Below are 11171 nucleotides of genomic sequence, written 5' to 3' on the forward strand. Positions count from 1 at the left end.
CGCATCGCATTACAATGTTAACTAATTGATACAGGAACATAAGATAGTACAAGCCGGTTTCAGTCAAGTGAAAGTAAAAATGCTATGTAGCATCACGTGATAATTAAAAATTTTACATAGAATCTTGTAGTGCGTCGATTCATTTGGCTGGGGATTGTACAATTGTAAATATCTTCATTAAAAACTATAAGATCTTAACAAACAACTTAAAAAACTTTTTGTAAAAAACTATAAGAGTTTCATTAAAAAACACAATGACATTTTTAATAAAAATACAATGACATTTTTAATAGAAACTGAATTATTTATGCATTGGTATTAAACCCTATTTTTCAGAATATATATATGAAACATAAAACATTTATCAAGTTTATCTTATTAGTTACATATTAAACATCATGTTGGGTGATATGATATGTATACCCAACTTTCTACCATAGGAATAGCGTAATAGAGAAATATTTTTAATTATTCCTATTAAAACTCTATGAACTCTTGTTAAAAACTATTTAAAATTTTTATAAAAAATAATGAAACTTCTTACAGGTAAATAAAAAATTAATAAAAATATTTATCAAAATATGTACGAAGCATTTATAAAATTTGAATTATTTGCTATAGCATCTTCAAAAAATACTTTACGAAAATTCACACTGAAATTTTATGAAATCTTTAGTAAAAATGATAATATTTTAGAACATATTTTCTTTATTCATTGGTTTGTACCTTATTTTTAAGCATAATTATCACTTCAATTATTTTGTATAATTTATAATAGTCACTTTATCATTTTGTATTGTAATTTGTAAATTTTCAACATTTGACAGCTTGATTTTCAAGACATTTATATTATTAATAAAGAAATAATAAACAAATATTTATAAACATATAGCATGAGAAACAAATTAATTTCCGCATGAAAATTCCTTGCAATCTTAATGAAAATGTCTTATTCAAAATAATCCAATTTTGTTTTATTTTTATGGGATAACAGTTTAAAGGTAAAGTTTACATGTGATATATATTGTTAGTTATGATAAAATTTTTAAAAAGAATGATTCTAATTATCATCATTAAAATCTGAAGCTTAGATATCTACTCAATAAAAATAAATTTTAAAATTAAGATATGATAATTCTTTAGAGAAAAAATAATGAACAATTCATTCAAATGTAAATGAATTTCATTAAAATGTGAAGTAAGGTGTTAATAATTATAGTCGCTCTTTCTTCAGAGACTAGTTCCCGTCTTTTAAATACGTCTGCTTTCTCCATTACGTTCAGAATCTAAAAAAAATATGCATATTTAATTTAATTAATATGAAAAGAATTATAAAACATGAACTATTATAATTTTAAGAGTACTGTAAAACCTGTGTAAGTTGACCATGCACTTGTGGAAAATAAAAATTTGATAGTCTTCTTATATATGTGGTCATCTTATAAAGGTGGAATGTAATTGTATTAGCCAGTTTGGTACTAGGAGGATCAACTTAGACATCTGATCAACTAACAGAATTGGTCAACTTAACATGTTAATCTGCATAAATGTCCAAAGGAGTTTAATAAAATAAAATAAAACTTGCTGAAAATAAAAATTTGATAGTCTACTTAGATATGAGGTCATCTTATAAAGGTGGAATGCAATTGTATTAGCCAGTTTGGTACTTGGAGGATCAACTTAGACATCTGATCAACTAACAGAAGTGGTCAACTTAGCATGTAAATATGCATAAATGTCCAAAGGAGTTTAATAAAATAAAATAAAACTTGCAGAAAATAAAAATTTGATAGTCTACTTAGATATGTGGTCATCTTATAAAGGTGGAATGTAATTGTATTAGCCAGTTTGGTACTTGGAGGATCAACTTAGACATCTGATCAACTAACAGAAGTGGTCAACTTAGCATGTAAATATGCATAAATGTCCAAAGGAGTTTAATAAAATAAAATAAAACTTGCAGAAAATAAAAATTTGATAGTCTACTTAGATATGTGGTCATCTTATAAAGGTGGAATGTAATTGTTTTTGCCAGTTTGGTGCTTAGAGGATCAAATTAGACATATGATCAACTTACAGAAGTGGTCAGCTTAACGTGTTGATCTGTATAAATTTTCAATGGAGCTCAATAAAATAGAAATAATAAAAATTAACAAAAACGTGATAGATGAGATGTCATTAAAAATAAAACTCGTAGTTAAGTTCTTTTTATTTTTTATTATTATTCATTCCTGAAGACTTCTGTGAATTCCTGTGAATTTTAAAGACATTTTTTAACTCAATTAAAACTCATATAAGGTGACATGAAATGAGTCAGGAAAGGTTTAAAACCAAATATTTTTATCACGGCATTTTAAAGATGTTATGCTTCCTCAGTCTAGAAAGTTTTTTGGAAAACGAAAATGGATTTTCTAATAGGGATCTGCTTCATATACATTGTTAAAACACACAAAAATGCTACAAGGTGCATTGTCCTGACTTTTTAACAGAGCAAGAATGGCCACCTTATTTGACAAACTTAAATCTAATACATTTTTCCATTTGGTTCAACTAAAACTGTTAATCGAAGGCTCCGTCTTCTTATGAAATGATATTTGTTTGCGAATAATATGCTATTTTCATAACTGCTGTAACTTTTCAACAGTTACTAAGGAATGAGAAGTCAAGTTTAGTCTATCAGTAGCCAGCTCTCTCTATGCTTATTCTGAAAATGGTGCAAAACCTCAATATGGAGAAAGGCTACAGTTTTGTGTAAATTATAAGCGTTTGTGGTTTAAACTTTTAATATTTAAAAACTTATTCCAATACCGCATTATCTGGACAAATAAAAATTAGCAATATCAGTAGTTATAGGAATTTTTCTCCAGGGCTAAAAATGTCACTAAATAAGCGATTTTTGAAAAAATTTTATAACTTTTAAAATATTTAAGTTTTATATCAGTTCTAAAACCCAGATAGTTCTTCACATCAAGATGATATACATATAGTTTAAAATTATAGCTTTACCTCAAGGGTAAGACATTTAAACTGTGACTTTTTTTATTTCCCTTCTCAAAAACACCATGTTAGGTTTCTGTTAAACCTCGAAGACTTTGGCATCCCTAAAATATCCTTGTGCAGGGAATGAGACGAAATATCAGTAGGTAATTTGCTACACCTAACAGAACATTTGGGTTCATTTTTGCAAAACTGTTTTAAGAACAAAGATATTCACTTTGAAATTTTGTGAATTATCTTACATGTAGTAAGATTACATTACATTATCTTATATTTTCTTGAAAAAACAGTAAATAATATTAATATTATTTACAGTTCTTCCTTTTTTTCCCTACAGTACTATACATTTATTTGCTTATTTCAATAACATATTTGAAATAAACAAATCGGTACTTTTTTTTTAATGAACCTATGAGTTCTCTTTAAATAACTCATAGGATTTTTAATATACTTATTGACTTATAAAAAGCACAAAACATTCGAGAAAAATTTTGTTTTTCAAAATAAATAAATAAATGAATGAATGAATAAATTAATAGCAATCAAATATCCGAACAATTTAAAATGTTCTTCTGTGCTCTTAAATCATTCTGTTTCATTATATAAAGTTCTTTCCTTTCATTTTCCGCAACATTACTATACGTTTATATGTTTATTTAAATATCATATTTGAAATGTACTCTTGAGTACTATTTCTTTTATTGAACCTTAAAATGAATGAAATTTAAAAAACACAAAGACTTGCAAACACCTGGTTGGATGCATTTGTAAACCACGCCTGGCTTAGAAGGCGTGTTCAACAGGTAAGCGCATGCTTGCAGAGCAAACAATTAATTTGACCTTGCTTTTCCGCCACACCAGTTCTCTATAAAGTAAATGATTTGTACTTCCTTTAAAATGAAGAATTATCCAATGATAGACTAACAAAGTTGTTTTATTATCTTTGAATTATCTTATTATCTATTGCTATCTATTTCTCTTCATATATTTTTTCTAATTTTCATCAGTTATCATTCTTTTCTACTTATTCATAAGAAAATGCACTTTGAATTTTTCAAATTGCATTTTTTTTTCATTTTGTGGAAACCTTTTACACTTTGAGATTAAATTTCTTTTATGATACACAGTTAATTTCTAGTTGCAAACACATTTTGTTTAATTATTTTATTATTATTATTATTGCTATTAATTAATTTCTGTAACCCTCTTAGTTTTTGACTGCTAACAACGTTTGTACTTTCTGAGAGATGTTTTTCATCGCGTTAATGAAATTGCAATTACATTGTTAATTAATTGTGAGAGGAAATTTTTCGAATTTCTTCAGCATCTAAGAAACACATCAAATAATTAACAAGACTTAATCAATAAGCAAGACTTAATTAATTAAAAATTTATATATAATGTTGGTCAGATTTTAACAATATTTTTAATTTTTTTAAAAACTTTATTCATATTTAATTTTTTAAACCTGATATTTGTATAACTAATTATAATTAATTTGTTTCTTAAAGTAGGAGAAAAAAAAAAGATAGGAGTTTAAACCAACATAAGAAAGAAAAACTGGAGGGAATAATATTTTTACTTCAGAAAAATTCACTGAAACTGAAAAATTCACTGGACTTGAAATTTTAAAAATCTTAAAAACATGGTTAACTTTGAAAAAAATATGTGGATCAAAAGTCTGAGAGCCTTATATAAACTCCTAGCTTCTCAATACGTATTTTCGAAAAAGCCCTTGAATCGGTAATAAAATAGTGCATTTAAATAAAATTGACCCTTACATAAAAGTGTTTTGATTAATTTTCACACTAAAATTACAAAGAACATGTGAAATTGCTTTCAAATATCCTTGTATAAATTGCCCAACATTCTTGTAAAGATAATAAAAAAGTGCATTTAAATAAAATTGACCCTAACATAAAAGCGTTCTGATTAATTTTCACTCTAAAGTTACAAGGAACATTTAAAATTGCTTTCAAATATCCTTGTATAATTGCCCAACAATCTTGTAAAGATAATAAAATAGTGCATTTAGAAAAAAGTGACCCTAACATAAAAGCGTTTTGATTAATTTTCACACTAAAATTACAAAGAAATTTTAAAATTGCTTTCAAATGTTCTTGTACAATTGCCCAACATTCTTGTAAAGATAATAAAAGAGTGCATTTAAATAAAATGGACCCTAACATAAAAGCGTTTTGATTAATTTTCACACTAAAGTTACAAAGAACATTTAAAATTGCTTTCAAATGTCCTTGTATATTTGCCCAACATTCTTGTAAAGATACTGAAAGAGTGCATTTGACTAAAATTGACCCTAACTTAAAAGCATTTTGATTAAGTTCTACACTATTGTCGCAAACAACATTCAAAATTGCTTTAGAATTCAATAATGTCCTAGACATTATTATAAAAGAAACGTTTATACAATTTTTAGCATACTTAAATTCTTACCATTTGAGTCAGGATTTTCCTTATCTTCATCGCTAAATTCAAATTCACTGCTGTCGTAACAGGCAATTATAGAATCATTGTCTTCCTCCAAATTGTCACTTTCATTTCCATATTCATCGTCACTTAAAATTTCTTAATGATAGAAAAATACTAACATTAGAAACACATTATTGATATTTTAGCTTTAAAAATCTATCATAACGTAATACTAACCTTCATCATACAAGTTTTCAAAGCTAGACCAAGCCTCTGGTTCGAAAATCAATGCCTCATTTTTAGATTCATTTTTCACAGCTAGGGAAAATAATTCATCAGCAGTTTCCTTCTCTGGAAATTCCTTCATTTCTTCGAGAACCAAAGCCTCAGCATTGAATTCGTTTTTCACATCTTGGGAAAGCGATTCCTCGTCAGTTTCATTCTTTGGAGATTTCGTCAATTTTTTTATAAATGTAATTGCCTTTGAACGCCTAAAAGAACATTTTGCTCCTTGGGAGCAAGAACCATTGGACTCAGGAGAGAAAACAGGAAGTGGAATACTTTTATTATGGCCTTCGTAAGGAGTTTCCCTTAAAGCTCTTAAAAATTTCCAATTTTTACCAGTACTAGTATCTTCAAACTTTTTAGCCTTTTTCCATTGAAAAAATTTCTTTAGCTGCTCAAATGGTTTCTTTCGTTCATTTCTGTCCCGTTGCCCATAACTTCTTCTTATTACTGTTGCTTGTTTGCTTGTTCCAGGTTCATTATTCCTCTTCTTGATCAAGTTACTATCATCAGCTGTATTCCAATCAAATAATTCAATGCTGACTATTCCAGGAGATTGATCCCCATTTTCTTCAGATGAGTTATTCAAATCATCAGCGGTATTTTCCTTATCACGAAACAAATATTGTTCAGGACCTTCAGTTTGCTTTAATACTTCATGAATGGGTCGACAGGGTTTTCCTGAAACTGGTTTTAAAATTCTCACAATTTTCTTTCCATCTTTGGTAGTAAAGTTGTTTCCAGAAGCTTCTTTTTTATCTGCATTACTTTTGTGGTAATTGCCGTCATATTCGGTATGGGTATTGAATCTTTCATCTACCATCGACTGGATGATTTTATTTTCGTCTGCGGCTTGAAGTATGTTCGAGTTATTGAAATACTCAGCATGATCCTGAATGAATTTAACTTTCTTTTGAGAAAAGGTAGCCCCCTCAGCCATCTCTTCTTTTACGCTGGAATTTGAAGGCCAGATTTCAAGATTGTTGTATGTATCTTTCTTAGATTGATGTTTGTAATAATCATCATAGTGATCTTTAGAAGCAGATCCTTGAGAAGCAGATAATTTTGTTTCAAAGGTGTTTAACTTATCACCCCAGGGCTGGAGTCGAAGAGAATCTCTTTCACTAAGTCCTTGAACTCCTTTATTTCCTGCATCACTTGAGGAAGGATTAGTCAAGTTTGGCAAATCAGAAATAGGATTAAAGGTTTCTTTTTCGGAAGCTGCTTTCCAGGCAGAAGAACAATCTTGAGAAGAAAAAGACTCCCAGTTTTTACCATAGTAATTATCGCAGGTTGTAAAATCTCTTTCGTTAACTCCTTGAACTTGTTTGTTTCTAGCACTCCTTGAGGGAGGATTCATAAATCTTGGCAAATCAGAATCAAGATTAAAGGTTTCATTTTTGGAAGCAGTTTCTCTGACAGAAGGACCATCTTGAGAAAAAAAAGACTCCCAGTTTTCATCATAGTAATTACTGCAGGTAGCACCCAATACTTCAAAATCAGTGGTAGCAGAAGTGCTGGGTTGGGGGTCCTCATATAAATTGAAGGAGCTGAATCTGGTCATATCAAAAACATCTCGATCGCACGAAGAACTTGGCCTAGGCTTAAAAATAGTGGAAATATTAACTTGGTTTTCTGAATTCTTAGGAGCCCTTCTACGAGTAGATTTGGAGACAACAAGAGCAGCTTTTGAAATTGCTCTTGGTAAGGCACGAAGCATTCTACGCGCAGTTGTAGCAACTCCTTTTTCAGCAGTTGTATCCTCAGATGCAGAGGAAATTGGTCTGGAAATTTCTCTCTCAACATCAACATCTTGTTCCTCTATATCATCAAGCAAATTGGGCTCTTGGCGGCGGGAGAATTTTCTTCTTATGTACTTGGCGAAATGCCTTCCTAAATGCAAGCCAACGCTGGAAATATCATTGTTCTAATTAATAAAATTAACAATAATATTAATAACAATAATGAACCTGCAAATTTGATAATCCTCGTCATTTGAACTAAATTATCAAGAATTAAATTTATTTTGTATAATAAAAATAGCAAATCTTTGAAGTCCTACCACTCGCCTATCCTGTACGTTAGCCGCTGAAATAAATAACTGCATAAATGAAACTAAATAAAATTCTAATAAATGACTAAATAAATTTAAAAAAACTGGACTGTACAAACTAACTCTAATAGTGCATAAAAAAGAAGCAACTAATTTGAATTTTATAATTTTTTTAAGTAATTTTATTTACTATTCCCTAGGTTTCGCTGAAAATATTAATAAATATATATAAATATCAAATTAAAATAAATATAAATATATTTTAATTTGGAGTCGGAGTTGAACTCTCAGATGTTAATTTATGTAATATCCAGCTCTTTTCTTATAATGGTTTAGCACAATTTTATTATTTTGTTCAATTTTTTTTTCAAAACTTATTTTCACCAATTCTTTTGTTATAGCACAAAAAGTAATTTAAGAAAAAAAGATCTTTACCTCTAATATAACATAAAATAAATAAATAGATAATTCGAAATTTATGAGTTTATTTATTTAATTTTTAATGATTATATTAATAATTTCCGTAGGATACGGTGTAAAATGTAATACGGGAGTCGGAGTCAAACATTTCAACTACTAACTATATAGCTCCGGTTTGTAAAATAGTTACTTCAACAAAATGCGTTAGCGATTCTATATTATACATATCTTTTACATTATTTAAACCAGTGTTTCCCAAAGTGTGGTACGCGTACCCCCAGGGGTACGGGAACAGTTTAGCAGGGGTACGCGTTCTTATGCGAAATATCTTGCAACAAACGAAAATTACAAAAAATTTTATTTAAAAACAAAGCTAGCCATGACAATTTACGATTACGTATTTTTCTATTGGATATTTTTTGCAGAGTTAACAGTTAATAATTAGTGGTGTCAACAGCCAGTTGTGATTTTTACTTTTTGTGCGATTTTTTATAGTAAAAAATTCATTCATTTTTTTATTAGGGGTGCTCAGCGTTACGAAAAATTTAGAAAGGGTACACAAAAGTCATAAATTTGGGAAACACTGATTTAAACAAACATGAAATCAAACCATTGTATATGTAAAGTAAATATTGATTGAAATACTGCAACCTTAAAAATTTTGATTTTCAAAAATGCATTAGAAATAAAAGTGGGGAATGCGCAAGCTCAGTCAAACAAAAATTTCTCACTAAATATGGAAGAGCAATATTTCTTGAACGAGTTTTTTCAAAGCTCGCCCATTAAAAAGAAGAAAAAAATGAAGAAATAAAATTTTTTAAAAAAAGCTACTTAATTTAAGCAAATTAAACTGGTAACAAACTTATATTTAATACTATAGGCACTATCTTACTAAATAAAAAATATATTGACTAGACTATAAAATTATGAAATATTTAAATCGTTTGAAAAATGATTCATTTTTTGGGGAGAGGGATGAGGTAGTAGCCCAGTGGATGGAAAATCGAACCCCGGCTTTCCGAACCGATCCTCAACTGCGCTAAGACCCACCGAGTAAATACGTGGAAATCTTAAGATCTGTGGAAATTGAAAGTCCTGTGGTCGATCGCTGAGCCGTACCATTGGTATAGGGATCTCTCCAGAAAATTTCCTTCCCCTTCAGATCTATGTCTATATTAAAGATGTGGCTGCACGAATGATTGGTGCTGCCATCTATACTCTGTGCGTCTGAGCGAAGACGTACTTTCACCCTTGTGGTGTTCACTGGTCAAACGAAAGGCGCTCCTTCTTGACAGAACTCGCAAAAGACCAATGGCAGGCAAGCTTGGCTAGCCCATGTGTCATTAGAAACAACAAAAAAAACGTTATTTTTTTGTCAATTGTCAATTTTTTTAAAATTATGGGTCATTTAATGCAATGTTGGAATCACATTTCAAATAATGAAAAATTGGATCGCAAACGCTTTACATTTTCGTAAAACATGCTTCTTTTTAATGACATTTGGCAACATTTTCCTGATCCGCAAACAGAATGAATCAAATTTAACGAAACTTTACGAAACGTAACAGTTATTAAAAATACACTCATTCGTAAAAGGTAAAGTACCGGCAAATAAATTATTAAAATGAATATTAAAATGAATATTAAAGGTTCAGAAAAAATTAGATGTGTCTATTAAAGCAACATAGATGCAACATATTATCACTCTATTAAATCTATATTCTAAAATCTATGATGCATTTAGAAATTATTTAGCGTGTAACTGCCACATAGGGCGTTACCCAAAAATATACCCCCGTATAGAGAATATATTCTCTAACTAATTGCTCCACATGTCCTGATGAATATATCTTTTATAATGCATAATACAATAACTAAACTGATTTAGCATCAAAATAACATTTAACAATTGTACTACACAGTATACGAACTTACGAATACGAATCTAGATCGAGCATAGGACTAGTCTTAGTAAAAGATCTAATTAGGAAAATAATAAAAAAATCAGTACTTACAAGAGAAGGAATATGATTAGAACAATAATAATTATATGTCCGATTAATGAAATGTGTTGATTGGGAGCATCGATATTACTTTTCTCTGTAATGACAACAACAGTAGCAGCCATGTTCGAACTTTATAAAAGTTCAGATAAAAATGCCGAAAATTATTCAGGTAAAGTGAGGTTAGAGGTTATGAGCATGCGCAGACTGAATAAAATAATTGTGAAAGAGATGAATAATACCTTTTGAGACAATTTATGTCTTTTTATTTTTGATAAAAAAAATTTTTTATTCTTCGCTACGTCTATGCATATTAAATTAATTCAATAGTTTTTTCTTCCGTTTATCAGACAGACTTTTTATTTTCCGTTATTTTTTTTAAAAAAAAATATTATTCCTCTTTCGCTAAAGTTTATTGTTATAGCTTTATTAACTTTAACCACTAACTTTAAATCAGTAACAGAGTTGCTCATCCTTATTTTTTAAGAGATCCAGTTAGCAAACAGAATTCGAGTAAGCGCGTAGCAACAGGAAAATAAAGATACATTTTTAAAGTTCAGCGCAAATAGCACATACTGTTTTTAAACTGTAGCTAAGATTTCTATACAATTTTAAAAATAGATATTTAATTTGTAATTAATATTTTTTGCTCATTTTAAAGTATTTGCTATGTTTGGAAAATTCTAAGATATAAAAATTTTCAAAATGTCTAAAAAAATTTAACTTCAAAAAAATTAACTTAAAAGTTTTGTTGTGAAAATTAAAACTAAAATGGAGAAATTGACAGAAATTTTGATTGACAGAAAATTTAAACTGGACAAAAAAATTGATTGACAGCAGGGCCAGATTAAGAACTTCAGAGGCCCTAAGCACTTACATTTTTGGATGCTTCTTAAATGTAAATAAGAAAATCAATATAAATTTTAAAAAAATATTTTTCTCAAATAAAACTGAGGTAAAGTTTACAAAAATAAATTAATTTA

At 28.9% G+C, this 11171-nt stretch overlaps 1 protein-coding gene across 1 annotated transcript; it reads right to left on the bottom strand.

Moving 5' to 3' along the window:
• Nucleotides 1–819: 819 nt before the first annotated feature.
• On the bottom strand, nt 820–10331 carry LOC122269912 (uncharacterized). Its single transcript, XM_071188318.2, has 3 exons — nt 10201–10331; nt 5452–7622; nt 820–1286 (listed from the first exon to the last, which is right to left on the bottom strand). Exons 1-2 carry the CDS (start codon nt 10311–10313, stop codon nt 5660–5662), a joined length of 2076 nt encoding a protein of 691 aa, XP_071044419.2. The 5' UTR covers nt 10314–10331; the 3' UTR covers nt 820–1286; nt 5452–5659.
• Between the last annotated feature and the right edge of the window lie 840 nt (nt 10332–11171).

This window comes from Parasteatoda tepidariorum, chromosome 12 (genome assembly GCF_982258835.1).
Source record: "Parasteatoda tepidariorum strain Cologne lab strain chromosome 12, Ptep-v5.0, whole genome shotgun sequence".
Lineage (NCBI taxonomy): Eukaryota > Metazoa > Arthropoda > Arachnida > Araneae > Theridiidae > Parasteatoda > Parasteatoda tepidariorum.

What these genes read in the sequence shown, in the direction of transcription:
- LOC122269912 (XM_071188318.2), bottom strand. Translation starts at nt 10,313, where the DNA reads ATGGCTGCTACTGTTGTTGTCATTACAGAGAAAAGTAATATCGATGCT. An exon ending in CTAATCATATTCCTTCTCTT is followed by an intron (nt 7,623 to 10,200) that starts GTAAGTACTGAT and finishes TGATATTTCCAG; the next exon opens with CGTTGGCTTGCATTTAGGAA.